The following is a 20,309-nucleotide window of genomic DNA, read 5'->3' as shown; positions in this document are numbered from 1 at the left end:
GTAACAAGAGACATGGTTCCTGCCCTCATGGAACATACAATCTAGTAGGGAACAGACATCAGTCTAATAATCACATAAATTGCATAGTTACAAACTGAGACAAGGGCTCTGAAAGAAAAACACAAGAAGGTAGGAGAGCTCTAAAAAGAAAGCCTAGTTTTGTTTAGGGGTCAAGGAAGGCTTCCTTCTTGCCCATATCATCCCTCACCTGAACTACAGCACTAGCTTCTTAACACCTCTGTCTGTCAGTCTTGCTTCCATCCTCCTCTTTCATCCCTAATTCCCTCACTCCACTGTTGATATTGGTATCATAGACGCTCTGTATACAGTCTGCTATAACACATTGATGTTATATTTGACTAACGTCTGTCTATCCAACTCAACTCTAAACTAATGAGGGCAGAGATTGTGTCTATTTTGCTTCTCGTTTGGACCCCACTGCCTAGCACACTGTTTAGCTCATAACAGATGCTCAATAAATATTTATTGAATGAATGAGTGAATTTAAGAGTTTGCTAAAACATAACTCTGATTGTATGTTCAACAACTATGAAATCATGTCCCATCCTTTAAAGAAATTCTGTGTTGGCCTACTCAAAAAAAACTAATAATAACCTGATTTATTCTCTCAGAATAAGTGCATTATAGGCACTTTGATATGTCTAATGTTTTAGTAAAACTTTAGAAAAATAAGTAACTAAGTTTGCACTACTTAGATAGGTAAGGAAATGGTAAACTAAGGCAAGAACGTTAATCCTAAAATCTCTAAGACAGTGCTTTTTTACCCGTTAGACCCTTGCTGTGGAATTATATATGTAAATATTTTATATAGAGACAAATATAAACAGATTTATCTAATGTATAAAGAATAATAATTTTTCTTAGTATGTATACTCTAAAACATATAAAATGGATATAATAGTAATATTGACAGAATAGCTATCTAAATTTTGAGATTAATAACAACGTATTTACTCTTTGATTTAATTATCTTTCTATACTCTACGATGTCAAGGTCCACATAGAAGAACCCAGGACCCCTATGTATTGTAGTTAGTCTATTCCAAAATTCTCCTCTCACCTCAGCATCAAAAGACATCTCAACTAAAGCTGAATCAGCCACCAACTGGATGTCAAACACAGGACAAGATTTTGGAATCTGAGGCTCGCTAATTAAAATTACCAAGAGGTTAAATAGTGTTCCCCTGAAAAAAAAATAAAGGCTGTTAATGAGAAAAGTTAAAAAAAAAATAGCAGTGACACTAAGTTTGCAGAAACTGAGTGTAATTATACTTACAGGTATGAAGCATTGCAGACCATTCTTTTTTTTAATTGAGGTATAGTTGATTTACAATATTATATTTGTTTCAGGTATACAATATAGTGATTCAAAACTTTTATAGATTATACTCCATTTATAGTTATTATAAAATATTGGCTATATTCCCCATTTTGTACAATATATCCTTATAGCTTATTTATTTATTTATTTATTTATTTATTTATTTTGCGGTACGCGGGCCTCTCACTGCTGTGGCCTCTCCCGTTGCGGAGCACAGGCTCCGGACGCGCAGGCTCAGCGGCCATGGCTCACGGGCCCAGCCGCTCCGCGGCATGTGGGATCTTCCCGGACCGGGGCACGAACCCATGTCCCCTGCATCGGCAGGTGGACTCTCAACCACTGCGCCACCAGGGAAGCCTGCTTATTTGTTTTATATGTAGTAGTTTGCCCTCTTAATTCCCTATGTCTGTCTTGCCCCTTTCCCTTCCCTCTGCCCACTGGTAAGCACTAGTTTGTTCTCTATATCTGTGAGTCTGTTTCTTTTTTGTCAGATTCATTAGTTTTATTTTTTAGATTCCACATATAAGTGATATCACAGTGTTTGTCTTTCACTGTTTGACTTATTTCACTAAGTGTAACACCCTCCAGGTCCATTCATGTTGTTGCAAATGGCAAAATTTTATTCTTTTTTAGAGCTGAGTACTATTCCATTGTGTGTGTGTGTATGTGTGTGTGTGTGTGTGTGTATATACACACACACTACATCTTCTTTATCCATTCATCTGTTAATGGACACCAAGGTTGCATCCATATTTTGGCAATTATAAATAATGCTGCTATGAACATTGGAGTGCATGTATCTTTTCGAATTAGTGTTTCTCATTTTGTTTAGATATATACCCAGGAGTTGGGCAATTCCAGTTAGAATTGCTGGATCATATTGTAATTCTATTTTTAATTTTTTGAGAAACCTCCATACTGTTTTCCATAGTGGCTGCACCAATTTACATTCCTACCAACAGTGTACAAGAGTTCCCTTTTTTCCACATCCTCACCAACATTTGTATTTGTGGTCTTTTTGATGATAGTCATTCTGGCAGATGTGAGGTGCTATCTCATTGTGGTTTTGATTTGCATTTCTCTGATGACTAGTGATGTCGAGCCTGTTTCATGTGCCTGTTTGCCATCTGTATATCTTCTTCGAATAAATGTCTTTTCAGGTCTTCTGCCCATTTTTTAATCGGGTTGTTTGGGGGTTTTTTTGCACTGAGTTGTATGAGTTGTTATATATTTTGGATATTAATCTTTTATCAGTCATATCATTTGCAAATATTTTCTCCCATTCAGTAGGTTGTCTTTTCGTCTTGTCAATGGTTTCCTTTGCTGTGCAAAAGCTTTTAAGTTTAATTAGGTCCCATTTGTTCATTTTTGCTTTTGTTTCCTTTGCCTTAGGAGACAGATTCAGAACAGCATTGCTACAATTCATGTCAAAGAGTGTTCTGCCTATGTTTTCTTCTAGGAGTTTTATGATTTATGGTCTTACATTTAGGTCTCTAATCCATTTTGAGTTTATTTTTGTATATGGTATGAGAAAATGTTCTAATTTCATTCTTTTACATATAGCTGTCCAGTTTTCCTGGCCCCACTTACTGAAGAGGCTGTCTTTTCTCCATTGTATATTCTTGCGTCCTTTGTTGTAGATTAACTGACCATAAGTGCATGGGTTTATTTCTGAGCTCTCTATTCTGTTCCATTGATCTATGTGTCTGTTTTTGTGCCAGTACCATATTGTTTTGATTATTGTAGCTTTGTAGTATAGTGTGAAGTCAGGGAGCACGATACCTCTAGCTGTTTTTTCTCAAGATTGTTTTGGCTATATAGGGTCTTTTGTGTTTCCGTACAAGTTTTTAAATTGTTTGCTCTAGTTCTGTGAAAAATGCCATTGGTATTTTGATAGGGATTATATTGAATCTGTAGATTGTCTTGGGTAATATGGTCATTTTAAGGATATTAATTCTTCCAATCCACGAACATAGTATATCTTTCCATCTGTTTGCATCATCTTCAATTTCTTTCATCAGTGTCTTACAGTTTTCTGAGGTAGGTTTCACCTCAGAAAACTATAAGGTAGATTTACCTCCCTTAGGTAGGTTTATTCCTCCTTAGGTAAGTTTATTCCTAGGTATTTTATCTTCTTGATGCGATTGTAAATGAGATTGTTTTGTTTTGTTTTTTATGAAGTGGTAATTCATCATGGTTTTTTAAATTGATGTATAGTTGATGTACAATATTATATAAGTTACAGGTGTACAGTATACTGATTCACAATGTTTAAAGGTTCTACTCCATTTATAGTTATTATAAAATATTGGCCATATTCCCCATGTTGTATAATATATCCTTGTAGCTTATTTTATACATAATAGTTTGTACCTCTTAATCCCTACCCCTATATTGCCCCTCCCAGGATTGTTTTCTTAATTTCTCTTTCTGATAGTTCATTGTTAGTGTATAGAAATGCAACAGATTTCTGTGTATTAACTTTGAATCCTGCAACTTTACCAAATTCATTGATGAGCTCTAGTAGTTTTTAGTGGCGATTGCAGATCATTCTTGACTGAGCTTTTGTATCCCTAGACGTGCAGACAAATGTCTAGTGAGGAAACATTTAAGTGAAAATATAATTTCTTGGTCTTTTGGTTCAGAAAAAATACAGTTCTAGAAGTTCACTTAGCTTGGAAAGCTTAGGGAATCTGGATTTAAGGGAAATTTGAGTGATTTAAATTATAGCAGTATTTCCCAAAGGGCTTTTTATGGATTACTAATTCCAGGCAATATTATAGTCAAAATAGGTTCTGTGGTCAAAGGAAGTATGGGAAATACTTGGGTAAGCCAAGTTCACTGGATAGTTTTACTACAGGACTTCTCAGAGATTTTATATCTGTTTATCTCTGGGACAAAGAAACAGTATGAAGCATTTCTTAAAACGCTTATCTCTTAAGTTTTTTGACTCGAGAAACCTTTTTTTAACAAAGAATTTCAGAGGTTTACTGTTCCACTAAAGATCACTAGCTATTAGTGAATAAAACTAGTATTAAACTTGAAGCCTTTTGATTTCAAACAAAAATGTGGACTGTTAGTACAGTCCACTAACGTACACTAATAACTCACTTAAATGTTACTATATATTTGAATAATATATCATAGTATTTGAAAATAAAAAGGCACACACACACAAAATCACAATTCAAAATGTGCATCCTGAGAAGCTGGGTTAGTAACCCTATTTTCATGTGTATAGTACAACCCATGTATGGTTGAAAAGGAGCTGAAGGCAGACCACTGAAAATATCAGTTGCCTAACTGAAGTCAGTATCAGAGTAGCTTTGACAGATAGGAGCAATAAAAGAATTTACATACAGGACTGTATAAAAATTCTCTATAACCTTAAGCATTCCTTTCATAATGGAATAAAGAAGAATATAAACAATCCTTGTTTAGTAATATTTGAGGCTTCCTAATCTTTTTACAGTCATTTAAATCATTACCATGATTAGAAGTTTACCAAAATTCTACTAGAAATATAATTCCCCTCGTTTCTCCAACTCAAAAAACAAGTCTAGGGCTTCCCTGGTGGCTCAGTGGTTAAGAATCCGCCTGCCAATTCAGGGACACGGGTTCAAGCCCTGGTCCAGGAAGATCCCACATGCCGCAGAGCAACTAAGCCCGTGCACCACAACTACTGAGCCTGCGCTCTAGAGTCCGTGAGCCACAACTACTGAGCCCATGTGCCACAACTAATGAAGCCCGCACGCCTAGAGCCCGTGCTCTGCAACAAGAGAAGCCACCATAATGAGAGGCCTGTGCACTGCAAGGAAGAGTAGCCCCCGCTCACTGCAACCAGAAAAAAGAAAGCCTGTGTGCAGCAACAAAGATCCAACGCAGCCAAAAATAACTAACTAAATAAATTAATTAATTAAAAAAAAAAAAAACAAGTCTAGTTCTCATATCTGCAAAAGAAGTTAGAACATTGTCAGTTAGCACATCGCTCAAAAAAGCAGGATATGTCCTACAGGATATTTGCTAATGTTTGATTCAGGCTGTTTTATAAAACAGCCAGTCTATTTTCAGAAGACACTTCCAAAATCAACAAAGCACTCCATTTAGAAGCTTTTCCTGATATTAAGTTTGAATTGACATTCCATTCACTGTTATATTTAATTATAGTCCTTTATTTTCAGCAACGGCTTCATTTCAAAGTATCGTATACCCTAGGCTACGGGAAGGAACTCTCAAATTCTGAGTCACTTGCTGTGGTAATACATGAATTCAACCATAAGGATACTGAAAAAAAAGAAAGGATTATGGCATATTTCAAGAATACAATGAAGTGGGTTGAACAAATAAAATTTCTACTTATGAAAAAAATAAAGAGAAAAATGCTGAAATGAATAAATGCTTTTTTATTTGCTCAAATGGAATTTAACTTGAAATCTATCCCTTCTGCCAACTCAATTTAAAATCCATTAAGCCAATAATAGATAAAAGAATTTTAATCTAAAATGGTAGTTTCATCCTGACTTATTATAATAGACTTATTATAGGGTTGACATCACACCCTTAAAAATGGTACCAACAGTTTGATACTTTCATTGTTTAGATTGTTATTATTTCTAATATAAGAATTTTTAATGTATTAAAGTATCTTAAAATACAGACTTTGAAGGGCAAACTCATGGTCTCATAAGTCATCTTATGTTATTGTGGTAGGCAGAATTTTAATATGGCTTCCAAGATTTTCATCCCATGGTATATACACTATATGATCCCTTCCCCTAAAGTATGGTCAGGACCTGTGAATCTATTAGGCTATCACTCTTGTCATTATGTTATGTTAGATGAGAAAGGTGAAGAGATTTTGCGAATATAATTAAGATCCCCAATTAGTTGACTTTTGAGTTAATCAAAGAGAGATTATCCTGAGTGGGCCTGATCTAATGAGGCGAGCCCTTTAAAGGAGAGTTTAGGCGTTTCCTGAGCTCAGAGATATTCCTGCCAAGAAGCAAGCTGTCATGAGTTTTACAGCTATAAGGAAATTAATTCTGCTAACAACTACCCAGATGAGCTTGGAAGAGGGCCCCAAGCCTCTGATGAGACTGCAGCCCCAGCCAACACCTTGTTTGAAGCCTTATGAGACCCTGAGCAGAGGATCCAGCTAAGCTGTGCCCAAATTTCCTGATCTACAGAAACTGTGACATAATAAGTGTATGTTGTTTGAAGCCACTAACTTTGTGGTAATTTGTTACATGGCAATAGAATATTATTAATTGTATTAAACATTTATGGTGGTAGTTAATGGTATAGGTAACATGATTTGACCCCTATGAATATCAAAATTGACTGAAAAGTTAGTGTTACAACCAGACTCTACTATAGCAATATAATATATATATCAAAGGGCATGAAAAGAATTAGACATATCAGGAAAGAGGCTTGATGTAGTAGGGCTGATGTGGTTGAACCAAGTTAAGACAGAACAATTAAAATGCGACACTTTACAACAGAGATTGGTAAGAATGATTTTCTCCATCTTGGATAAAGAAACATAAGGACCAAAAGGTGGACAAAAAGGGTAACATGACTTAGCAATACTTTCAGTGTGGGAGAAGATGTAAATATCATTCATAATTTTCAATCTCCCTCTTGGAGATTGGGAAAATGGCAGTACCATCAACTGCATAAAGAAGTATGCAGAGAAAATAAGAGTATATTTTCCTTGTATGCTGTAAAGCAGGGGTCAACAAACTATGGCCTGCAGTCCAAATAGCCTAGAACCTGTTTTTGTAAATAAAGCTTTATTGTAACACAGCTGTGCCCATTCCTTTGCATATTGTCTGTGGGTGCTTTTGTGACAATGGCAGCATTAAGTAGTTTCAACAGAGACTATATGGCCTGAAAAGCCAAAATAATTTACTATATGGCCTTTTTTTTTTAAATTTTTGGCTGCATTGGGTTTCTGTTGCTGTGTGCGGGCTTTCTCTAGTTGTGGCGAGTGGCGGCTACTCTTTTTTTTTTTTTTTTTTTGAATTTTATTTTATTTATTTTTTATAAAGCAGGTTCTTATTAGTTATATATTTTATACATATTAGCGTATATATGTCAATTCCAATGTCCCAATTTATTCCACAGCCACCACTGCACCTGACACTTTCCCCTTTGGTGTCCATACGTTTGTTCTCTACATCTGTGTCTATTTCTGCCTTGCAAACCAGTTCATCTGTACCATTTTTCTAGGTTTCACATATATGTGTTAACATACAATATTTGTTTTTCTCTTTCTGACTTACTTTACTCTGTATAACAGTCTCTAGATCCATCCACGTCTCTACAAATGACCCAATTTTGTTCCTTTTTATGGCCGAGTTCTATTCCATTGTATATATGTAGCACACCTTCTTTATCCATTCATTTGTTGATGTGCATTTAGGTTGCTTCCATGACCTGGCTATTGTAAATAGTGCTGCAATGAACATTGGGGTGCATGTGTCTTTTTGAATTATGGATATCTCTGGGCATATGCCCAGTAGTGGGATTGCTGGGTCATATGGTAGTTCTATTTTTAGTTTTTTAAGGAACCTCCACACTGTTCTCCATAGTGGCTGTATCAATTTACATTCCCACCAACGGTGCAAGAGAGTTCCCTTTTCTCCACACCCTCTCCAGCATTTGTTGTTTATAGGTTTTCTAATGATGCCCATTCTAACTGGTTTGAGGTGATACCTCATGGTAGTTTTGATTTGCATTTCTCTAATAACTGGTGATGTTGAGAAGCTTTTCATGTACTTCTTGGCCATCTGTATGTCTTCTTTGGAGAAATGTCTATTTAGGTCTTCTGCCCATTTTTTGCTTGGGTTGTTTGTTTTTTAAATATTGACCCAGCACCACTCATTGAAGAGACTGTCTTTTCTTCATTGTATATCCTCGCCTCCTTTGTCATAGATTAGTTGACCATAGGTGCGTGGGTTTATCTCTGGGCTTTCTATCCTGTTCCATTGATCTATATTTCTGTTTTTGTGCCAGTACCATATTGTCTTGATTACTGTAGCTTTTTAGTATAGTCTGAAGTCAGAGAGTCTGATTCCTCCACCTCCATTTTTTTTCCCTCAAGACTGCTTTGACTATTCAGGGTCTTTTGTGTCTCCATACAAATTTTAAGATTTTTTGTTCTAGTTCCATAAAAAACGCCATTGGTAGTTTGATAGGGATTGCATTGAATCTGTAGATTGCTTTGGGTAGTAGAGTCATTTTCACAGTATTGATTCTTCCAATCCAAGAACATGGTATATCTCTCCATCTGTTTATGACATCTTTGATTTCTTTCATCAGCATCTTATAGTTTTCTGAGTACAGGTCTTTTACCTCCTTAGGTAGGTTTTATCCTAGGTATTTTATTCTTTTTGTTGCAGTGGTGAATGGGAGTGTTTCCTTAATTTCCCTTTCTGATCTTTCGTTGTTAGTGTATGAGAATGCAAGAGATTTCTGTGCATTAATTTTGTATCCTGCAACTTTACCAAATTCATTGATTAGCTCGAGTAGCTTTCTGGTGGCATCTTTAGGATTCTCTATGTATAGTATCATGTCATCTGCAAACTGACAGTTTTGCTTTTTCTTTTCCAATTTGTATTCCTTGTGTTTCTTTTTCTTTTCTGATTGCCATGGCCAGGACTTCCAAAACTATGTTGAATAATAGTGGCGAGAGTGGACATCCTTGTCTTCTTCCTGATCTTAGAAGAAATGCTTTCAGTTTTTCACCATTGAGAATGATGTCTGCTGTGGGTTTGTTGTATATGGCCTTTATTATGATGAGGTAGATTCCCTCTATGCCCACTTTCCGGAGAGTTTTTATCATAAATGGGTGTTGAATTTTGTCAAAAGCTTTCTCTGCATCTATTGAGATGATCATATGGTTTTTATTCTTCACTTTGTTAATATGCTGTATCACATTGATGGATTTGCATATATTGAAGAATCCTTGCATCCCTGGGATAAATTCCACTTGATCATGTTGTATGATCCTTTTAATGTGTTGTTGGATTCTGTTTGCTAGTATTTTTGCATCTATATTTATCTGATATTGGTGATATTGGTCTGTAATTTTCTTTTTTTGTAGTATCTTTATCTGGTTTTGGTATCAGCGTGATGGTGGTCTCATAGAATGAGTTTGGCAGTGTTCCTGCCTCTGCAATTTTTGGGAAGAGTTTGAGAAGGATGGGTGTTAGCTCTTCTCTAAATGTTTGATAAAATTCGCCTGTGAATCCATCTGGTCCCGGACTTTTATTTGTTGGAAGATTTTTAATCACAGTTTCAATTTCATTACTTGTGATTGGTCTGTTCATATTTTCTATTTCTTCCTGGTTCAGTCTTGGAAGGTTATACCTTTCTAAGAATGTGTCCATTTCTTCCAGGTTGTCCATTTTATTGGCATAGAGTTGCTTGTATTGTTCTCTTAGGATGCTTTGTATTTCTGTGGTGTCCGTTGTAACTTCTCCTTTTTCATTTCTAACTTTATTGATTTGAGTCCTCTCCCTCTTTTTCTTGATGAGTCTGGCTAAAGGTTTATCAATTTTGTTTATCTTCTCAAAGAACCAGCTTTTAGTTTTATTGATCTTTGCTATTGTTTTCTTTGTTTCTATTTCATTTATTTCTGCTCTGATCTTTATGATTTCTTTCATTCTACTAACTTTGGGTTTTGTTTTTTCTTTTTCTAGTTCTTTCAGGTGTAAGGTTAGATTGTTTATTTGAGATTTTTCTTGCTTCTTGAGGTAGGCTTGTATTGCTATAAACTTCCCTTTTAGAACTGCTTTTGCTGCATCCCATAGGTTTTGGATTGTCGTGTTTTTGTTATAATTTTTCTCTAGGTATTTTTTGATTTCCTCAGTGATCTCTTGGTTATTTATAACATATTGTTTAGCCTCCATGTGTTTGTGTTTTTTACGTTTTTTTCCCTGTAACTGATTTCTAATCTCATAGCGTTGTGGTCGGAAAAGATGCTTGATATGATTTCGATTTTCTTAAATTTACTGAGGCTTGATTTGTGACCCAAGATATGATCTATCCTGGAGAATGTTCCATGCACAGTTGAGAAGAAAGTGTAATCTGCTGTTTTTAGATGGAATGTCCTATAAATATCAATTAAATCTATCTGGTCTATTGTGTCATTTAAAGCTTGTGTTTCCTTATTAATTTTCTGTTTGGATGATCTGTCCATTGGTGTAAATGAGGTGTTAAAATCCCCCACTATTATTGTGTTATTGTCAATTTCCTCTTTTATAGCTGTTACCAGTTGCCTTATGTATTGAGGTGCTCCTATGTTGGATGCATATATATTTATAATTGTTATATCTTCTTCTTGGTTTGATCCCTTGATCATTATGTAGTGTCCTTCCTTGTCTCTTGTAACATTCTTTATTTTAAAGTCTATTTTATCCGATATGAGTATTGCTACTCCAGCTTTCTTTTGATTTCCATTTGCATGGAATATCTTTTTCCATCCCCTCAGTTTCAGTCTGTATGTGTCCCTAGGTCTGAAGTGGGTCTCTTGTAGACAGCATATATATAGGTCTCGTTTTTGTATCCATTCAGCGAGCCTGTGTCTTTTGTTTGGAGCATTTAATCCATTCACGTTTAAGGTAATTATTGATATGTATGTTCCTACTACCATTTTCTTAATTGTTATGGGTTTGTTTTTGTAGGTCCTTTTCTTCTCTTGTGTTTCTCAGTTAGAGAGGTTCCTTTAGCATTTGTTGTAGAGCTGGTTTGGTGGTGCTGAATTCTCTTAGCTTTTGCTTGTCTTAAAGTTTTTGATTTCTCTGTTGAATCTGAATGAGATCCTTGCTGGGTAGAGTAATATTTGTTGTAGGTTCTTCCCTTTCATCACTTTAAATATATTGTGCCACTCCCTTCTGGCTCGTAGAATTTCTGCTGGGAAATCAGCTGTTAACCTTATGGGAGTTCCTTGTATGTTATTTGTCATTTTTCCCTTGCTGCTTTCAATAATTTTTCTTTGTCTTTAATTTTTGCAATTTTGATTACTATGTGTCTTGGCATGTTTCTCCTTGGGTTTATACTGCCTGGGACTCTCTGCACTTCTGGGACTTGGATGGCTATTGCCTTTCCCATGTTAGGGAAGTTTTCGGCTATAATCTCTTCAAATATTTTCTTGCGTCCTTTCTCTTTTCTCCTTCTGGAACCCCTATAATGTGAATATTGTTGCGTTTAATGTTGTCCCAGAGGTCTCTTGGGCTGTCTTCATTTCTTTTCATTCTTTTTTCTTTATTTTGTTCCATGGCAGCGAATTCCACCATTCTGTCTTCCAGGTCACTTATCCATTCTTCTGCCTCAGTTATTCTGCTATTGATTCCTTCTAGTGTATTTTTCATTTCAGTTATTGTATTGTTCATCTCTGTTTGTTTGTTCTTTAATTCTTCTAGGTGTTTGTTAAACATTTCTTGCATCTTTGCCTTCATTCTTTTTCCGAGGTTCTAGATCATCTTCACTATCATTATTCTGAATTCTTTTTCTGGAAGGTTGCCTATCTCCACTTCATTTTGTTTTTCTGGGGTTTTATCTTGTTCCTTCATCTGGTACAAAGTCCTTTGCCTTTTTTTTTTTTTTAAATTAATTTATTTTTGGCTATGTTGGGTCTTCGTTTCTGTGCGTGGGCTTCCTCTAGTTGCAGCGAGCGGGGGCCACTCTTCATTGCGGTGTGCAGGCCTCTCACTGTCGCGGCCTCTCTTGCTGTGGAGCACAGGCTCCAGACGTGCAGGCTCAGTAGTTGTGGCTCACGGGCCTAGTTGCTGCGTGGCATGTTGGGTTTTCCCAGACCAGGGCTCGAACCCGTGTCCCCTGCATTGGCAGGCAGATTCTCAACCACTGCGCCACCAGGGAAGCCCTGCCTTTTCATTTTGTCTATATTTCTGTGAATGTGGTTTTACTTCAACAGGCTGCAGAATTGTAGTTCTTCTTGCTTCTGCTGTCTGCCCTCTCATGGATGAGGCTATCTAAGAGGCTTGTGCAAGCTTTGATGGGAGGGACTAGTGGTGGGTAGAGCTGGGTGTTGCTCTGGTGGGCAGAGCTCAGTAAAACTTTAATCTGCTTGTCTGCTCATGGGTGGGGCTGGGTTCTCTCCCTGTTGGTTGTTTGGCCTGAGGCGACCCAGCACTGGAGCCTACCCAGCTTTTTGGTGGGGCTAATGGCGGACTCTGGGAGGCCTCACACCAAGGAGCACTTCCCAGAACTTCTGCTGCCAGTGTCCTTGTCCTCACGGTGAGACACAGCCACCCCCACCTCTGTAGGAGACCCTCCAACACTAACAGGTAGGTGTGGTTAAGTCTCCTACGGGGTCACTGCTCCTTCCCCTGGGTCCTGATACGCACACTACTTTGTGTGTGCCCTCCAAGAGTGGAGGCTCTGTTTCCCACAGTCCTGTCGAAGTCCTGCAATCAAATCCCGCTAGCCTTCAAAGTCTGATTCTCTACGAATTTCTCCTCCCGTTGCCGGACCTCCGTGTTTGGGTGCCCGACGTGGAGCTCACAACCTTCACTCCAGTGGGTGGTATAAGTGTTCTCCAGTTTGTGAGTCACCCACCCAGCAGTTATGGGATTTGATTTTATTGTGATTGCGCCCCTCCTACTATCTCATTGCGGCTTCTCCTTTGTCTTTGGATGTGGGGTATCTTTTTTGGTGAGTTCCAGTGTCTTCTTGTCAATGATTGTTCAGCAGTTAGTTGTGATTCCGGTGCTCTCGCAAGAGGGAATGAGGGCATGTCCTTCTACTCCGCCATCTTGAGACAATCTCTTGGAGCTGCTTTTGATGTTAATCATTTGACCAACAAGACAAATTCAGGATTTAGTCCAGAGTATAGTTGTCACTGAGACACCTGCTCCCTGCAGATCCCAGAAGCTTGTGGGGGCCCTCCGGGGGCTACTCTTTGTTGCAGTGCGCGGGCTTCTCATTGCAGTGGCTTCTCTTGTTGCGGAGCACGGGCTCCAGGTGCACAGGCTTCAGTAGTTGTGGCTTGCGGGCTCTACAGCGCAGGCTCAGTAGTTGTGGCGCACAGGCTCAGTTATTCTGTGGCATGTGGGATCTTCCCGGACCAGGGCTCAAACCGTGTCCACTGCATTGGCAGGTGGATTCTTAACCATTGAGCCACCAGGGAAGCCCATACTATATGGCCTTTTACAGAAATGTTTGACCATCCCTGCTATAATGCACAGTATGCCCATAGTCCCTGGCACATAGCAAGTTGCTTAAGGTATGTTAATGAGTATTATCATTAAAATTTATTTGTAAAGGTCTCTAATAAATAGACTGGACAAATATTACTAAAAGTTCTTATTCTTCCCTCTGGTTTAAATGTTTCAGAGTCCATGGCTCTCTTCCTTCTTCCACCTTCTAGTACAAGAAATGTAGATAAACAATTGATATGGATAGAAAAAAATTAAGATTTTAGTCAGACCATTGCCCGAGGGTGTAATTCATAGCCTATAAATCTCACAAAAAGGTCAAGCAGATAATATGGAAGACATGCAAACACATACTTTCTGTGGCAAAGAATGCTGTTGTCCCTCACTATACGTTCTTCCATTCTTCCTTTAAATTACAGATGTCCCATTGCCATCTATAGTTTAGCTAGGCACACAGCTGTCCAACTACAGACGCATTTTGCAGCCTCTTCTGCAGCTAGAAACACCATGTGCCTAAAGTTCTCACCAACAGAAGGTAAGCAAAAGTCTTATACGCCTTGCTTAAAAAGGAAAGTTGCTTGCCCTTTACTTCTCTTCCTGATTCCCACAGGGAGTTATAAAAGCAAGCAATTTAGCCAGCTAACCATGAGGACAAAGATAGCATGATAGAAGATAGCAGAGCAACAAAAAGGAGGGAACCTAAGTCTCTGGCTGATCTTGTAGAGGAAAAGCATGGCTATTAACTCGGGACTGTTATGTAAGAATGATGTAAATTTCTATCTTCTTTGGGCCACATATCTTGGAGTATCTTACAACAGCTTTCCCTCCAATGTCATTCACTCCAAGGTCACACAATTATATACTAAAGGGAGCTACTATAGTTCCTGCCTTTGCAATGTGGATAAAAGTGTACTCTAGAAAATTCTAATAGAGACCCCCTCGTTTTTAACGTATGATGGTTCATTTGGTCTTTTTCAGGCAATGACAAAAGATAAACTTATGCTAACAAAATCTTTGTGCCCCCAATAATCAGAGAGAACTCAGTATGTTAATTAATCTATTCATCAAAGAAGGAAGTGAGACAAAAGAGTTTAATATATTTACAAGGGGATTGAACAGAGAAGTCAAGAGAGTTGAGTTCTAGAAGACACTCAGCAGAATAGTTAATGGGTTGCAACTACAAGGTCTCAATTTTTAAAAGGCCTTACTTCTTAGCTGCCAATGTGTTCAGGGGTGATGCCTCAGTTTCTGTTTCTCTGAACATCAGTCCCAAAGTCTGTATAATTTCAATGCATGCCCTAGAAAACAAAGAGAAAAAAAAATCACAGAAATGGCATGATTTCATTGTAAGTTAAGAATTCCACAAAATCAGTAATGCTCAATAGAACTGCATTCAGATAGCCATGTAGAAAAAAGTATAGGAAGGAAATTCTGTATGTTAAATTGCCAACATTGGTTGAGTGTCTACTCTGTGACTGCTACATAGTAAGCACTCAAAAATATTTGTTGAATGAATGAATTAATAGGTGCATGTCAGGATTAAAAGTCATTTACATATTGATTTTTGCACTTATTTTTTGCAAAGTTTTAATGATAATCACACTATTTTTAAACTACATTTAATAATTTTAACTGTTTCAAGTAGTCATTTCTGGCTCAAAATTTCAAAGGTAAAAAAGGGAATACAGTGAAAGGTGTCTTTTATTCAGACACTCATTTTTTTCCCTTTTGGGACAGCCAGTATTACTAGTTTCTTGTGTAGTTTTTCTTTAACTATACAATTAGAACAAAATAAATGCTGTTTTTAAAAAATCTATGTGAAGCAAAACTTGCTGCCCTATTAATCATTAATACAGTATATATTTTGCCCAATGCCTTCCATTTATCTTGAACATCGTAGGGAAAAATATCTATGATTATCCAGTTAGTACTTACACCAGCTCACCAACACTTTGGCTTTTATTTTGATGTGCATTCTTATCCCTAGACTCTGGCAAGTACTCATGAAGTTTGTTTACTAGGAAATAAAAAAGGTCACTGGTCTGTGAAAGCAAGCAGGAAAGAAGACGGTAATTAAGGTATCTGTTGGCAAAACTCTCAATTCTTACATAATAAAAATAAGAAGAAATGATTTGTTCTTCAATTAGGGAGAAAGTGATTTACATTCTCTCTCATTAACACTAGCATAACCCAAATTGAAAATATACTTTTATCTTACAACCAGAAGACCATTGTCCTGGTGAACAGAGCCAGAGCTAAAACCTAGCGGGTGACGCTGAGAGATGCCTTCTAGGCCCAGCTTCACCATTAATAGTGAAGATCATCCAGAAGTAGGTGTATAACGTTAGGCCAGTCATTCAGTCACCTTGGAATAATAATATTAAATGGGGGCCGCTATATTTCCTGCCTTTCCAAAGTAATTTGGCCTTTGTGAGGACATAATGAAATAATGGCTAGAAAAGCACTCACTTAAAACTGTTTACTAATTCAGAAACAAATGTACAGCAGTGGTATAGCCCATGAAGATGGTGCAGAATGATTTTAATACTTCTGTTAATACAGTGGAAATGTAGATTGCCACTTCTGCCAAAATAAACACTGACTTAAGAGTGTGGGAACCAGTTTTTTTTGTGTTCCTATCCAGTCTCATGAGATAATTGAGCATGAAAATAAGCACAGGCCCATGAAATAAGGCAAGTTGGTACTAATGAGAATTGGATATAATTGCTTCTCTTTTCTATTCCTCTACTGTTCATTTTTTCCCCAGCACTTTCTGTAAGGTCGGATCTTAACAAACGGCACCGGGAAACAGAGGAAAGCTTCAAGTGAGCTTTATTAGGGAGCGCTCCCGGGCGAGGTTCACTGGTCCGAGAGAAAGGGGCCAGAGAAGTCGCACGGGTTGGGCAAGATTTTATAGGGGAAGAAGGGAAAGGGGTGTGGTGAATCTGGGAGGGCGCAGGGTATTCCTTATTTGGTGGTCTTTTCGGGTATCCTGGGGACCGTTAGTCCCGCCCCTCGAAAGGCGGGAAGGCTGGGCCGGGTGCAAAGTCCCCAGGTCAGTTTCTGGAACTGGGTGGTCCGGAATGTCTCCAGGTCAGTTTCTGGAACTGGGTGGTCCGGAGAATTTCGGTCTGATGCAACCTGTGAATCTGATTGTGTTCCCCTGCCTCGGGCCAGTTGGCCTTACACTTTCGTTTACTAGTGGCAACTTAGACTCTTCGTTTAGACAGGTATATGTGTGCTCAGAAGAGGCTGAGGACGGCAAGTGGAAAGAGGGAAGGACAAAAGGAGCAGGACGTACACCTTGGCCCTCTCAGGAGTGCTGGGGCTGCAGAGGGTGGTAACTTTACACGCTGACTCTGGAGCCAGGTTCTTTGAGTTCAAATACCAGCTCGGCCACTGGGTAGCTGTAGGACATTTGGCAGATTACTTATACATTCTGTGACTTTTCATCTCTAAAATGGGATTAATAGAATCACCTCATGAGGTTGATGTTAGGATTAAGTAAGATATTATTTGTAAAGCCTGAACAGTACTCAACGTATTGTATGTGCTTAATAAATGTCAGTTATTATTGTGATCTCCCACCGCTCAGTGGTTCAGGAATTTTCACTTATAAAATATCTTCTGCCTACCAGCAACAACATGAAAGAGTCTCAAAAATATTATGTCAAAAGAAGCCAAACAGAAAAGTGTACATAGTGTACAATTCCATGTAAGTGGAATTCTAGGACAGGCAAAACTAATCTATGATGACAGAAAGTACAATAGTTGCCTGAGGCCAGGGGTCAGAGGAAACTGACTGCCAGAGGGCACGAGGTAGCCCTAAGGGGTGATAGAAATGTTCTCAGTCTTGACTGGGGTGGTGTTTATACAGATATATACATTTGTTAAAACTCTTTACAATGCACTCAAAAATATGTGCACTTTATTATATGTAAATTGGACGCCAGTATTTCTGCAAAGAAGATATACAAATTGCCAATAAGCATGGGAAAAAATGCTCAACATCACTAATCATTAGGGAAATGCAAATCAAAACTATTAGGTACCCCCAACACCCATTAGAATGGCTACTATCAAAAAATCAGTAAAGGGCTTCCCTGGTGGCGCAGTGGTTGAGAGTCCGCCTGCCGATGCAGGGGACACGGGTTCCTGCCCCGGTCCGGGAAGATCCCGCATGCTGCGGAGCAGCTGGGCCCGTGAGCCATGGCCGCTGAGCCTGCGCGTCTGGAGCCTGTGCGCTGCAACGGGGGAGGCCACAACAGTGAGAGGCCTGCGTACCGCAAAAAAAAAAAAAAAAAAATCAGTAAATAACAAGGATGTGGAAAAACTGGAGACTGGAGCCCTTATGCACCGTTGGTGGGAATGTAAAATGGTATAGCTGCTGTGAAAAGCAGTATGGCGGTGCCTCAAAAAATTAAAAATAGAATTACCATATGATTTAGCAATTCTGCTTCCAACTATACTCCCAAAAGAATTGAAAGCAGGGTCTCAAAGAGATACTTACACACCCATGTTCATAACAGCATTATTCACAGTAGCTAAAATGTGGAAGCAACCCAAGTGCTAATCAATGGATGAATGGATAAATAACATGTGGTATTACATACCTGGAATATTATTCAACCTTAAAATGAAGGAAATTCTGACGTACACTCTAACATCAATGAATCTGGAAGACATCATGCCAAGTGAGATAAGCCAGTCACAAAATGACAAATGCTGTATAATTCCTCTTACATGAGATATTTAGAATAGTCAAACTCATAGAGGCGCAAAGAGGAATGGTGGTTGCCAGGGGCTGGGGGGAAGGGGAAATGGGGTGTTGTTGTTTAATGAATATAGTTTCAGTTTTGTAAGATGGAAAGAGTTCTGCAGAAGGATGGTGGTGATAGATATACAACATGAGTGCCTAACACTGAACTAGACACTTAAAAATGGTTAAGATGGTAAATTTTATGTTATATGTATTTCACCATAGTTTTTAAAAACTGAAGGAAAAAAAAACTTCATGAAGAAAAAAAGAATGGTTGGGAAACAACATGTCTAGAGAACTCTTTCATTCATTCATTGAACATGTAACTATTGATTGCAGCCATGTGGCAGGTACTATGCTAAGTAATGAGAATAACACCTTAAGCAAAACTGACAAACTGGACATGGTGTCTGTACTCCTAAAGCTTGCAGTTTAGTCAACCTGTACAAAAGTGTTCTCGTAATTTAAAATTTTTCTTGTATTAAAATTGAAGAATAAAAATTACCTACAGAGGAAAATTATACCCCAATGAAGTTGATTTTTAAAAGGGAAAATGATAAACATTTGACCCTTGAACAACACGAGATGTGAGTATAACTTACAGTCAGCCCTCCATATCTGCGGTTCCACACCTTGGATTTAACTAACCATGATCGTGTAGTAGTTTAGTATTTACTATTGAAAAAATCAACATGTAAGTGGACCCAAGCAGTTCAAACTAATGTTGTTCAAGGGTCAACTGTATATATTATGATTATATAATATTATATTGTTTATTATATGATTATAATAATTGTATTATTAATTATAAGAATATGCCTATAGTTATTCATTATATTAACTTTATTTATTTATTTATTTATTTTTGCGGTACGCGGGCCTCTCACTGTTGTGGCCTCTCCCATTGCGGAGCACAGGCTCCGGACGCGCAGGCTCAGCGGCCATGGCTCACGGACCCAGCCGCTCCGCGGCATGTGGGATTCTCCCGGACCGGGGCACGAACCCACATCCCCTGCATCGGCAGGCGGACTCTCAACCACTGTGCCACCAGGGAAGCCCCTATTATAATTTTTAAATATATATGTATAATTTCCCATCCTCTTACCCAAGAACCAAAAATTAAAGCTGCCTCTAATTTCCCCACCCCAGTGTGGGTTCTTAAGGGAGCTTCACATAAACTTACATTCTGCAGGGAGCCCAGCACAAAGTTGGAAAAAAACACTGCTTTAGCTTAAGGCTATGATAACCATTTAAATAAAAGAGCTCCTAAAAGAAGATTAAAATGTTGAGTTTTACTAGTCATATTTGTTAACTCTGTGTAAATGAATATGAGACTAGATTTTGGTTGCAGGTTAGAGAGAGAACATAAGGCTACCAGCTCTGAGGGACACAACGTACTCCACTGAAGTAGGGAAAGACCCCAAACAGGAAGACTACCCATGTGCCTTTTATTTCCCTCTCTATTCACTTTGACCTTTCATTCTTGACAACTAAATTAGAAGATCTTCTATTGTAGTCCATCTAAGGATATTACATTAAAGAATGGCTGCAGAATTTTCAAGTAAGAAGCAGAACATGAATGCTTTACTCCTAGACTTCCAATCAGGTTAATTTTTCACAAGAGAATAAAATTTCAATTTATTATGAATTGATTGTGCAACCTGATATAGGCAGGCATTATGTTAGGCCTTAGGGAGAATACAAAGATGAGTATGACACATGCCTGTCCTGAAGAAGCTTATAGAATACTATGGTAAATAACAAATATATACCAAGCAAAAGGGAGAATGTCTGTGCTAATTCCTGAGGGTAGGGACTGTGTCTTAGCCATGGTTGCATTTCTAGTGCCTATTGCTACAAGCACAGAATAGGCATGCCATAAATGTTTATTGAATCGTTAAAGAGAAAGTACTATGAGAGATGCTGTAGAGCTGCATTGTCCATACAGAAGCCGCTAGCCACATGTGGTTATTTACATTTAAATGGACTAAAACTGAATAAAATTAATGTTTCACTTCCTTGG

At 38.1% G+C, this 20,309-nt stretch overlaps 1 protein-coding gene across 1 annotated transcript in view; it reads right to left on the bottom strand.

The window, feature by feature from the left end:
* C11H12orf56 (chromosome 11 C12orf56 homolog) overlaps positions 1-20,309 on the bottom strand; it is a 60,601-nt gene that overhangs the window by 7,728 nt on the left and 32,564 nt on the right. The window contains 3 exon segments of the mRNA XM_019952038.2: positions 1,082-1,205; positions 14,736-14,825; positions 15,463-15,569. Coding sequence (XP_019807597.1) covers positions 1,082-1,205; positions 14,736-14,825; positions 15,463-15,569 — 321 coding nt within the window.

This window comes from Tursiops truncatus, chromosome 11, assembly GCF_011762595.2.
Source record: "Tursiops truncatus isolate mTurTru1 chromosome 11, mTurTru1.mat.Y, whole genome shotgun sequence".
NCBI lineage: Eukaryota > Metazoa > Chordata > Mammalia > Artiodactyla > Delphinidae > Tursiops > Tursiops truncatus.
The sequence above is the reverse complement of the archived record's forward strand: the minus strand, read 5'-3'. Positions and strand labels throughout refer to the sequence as shown.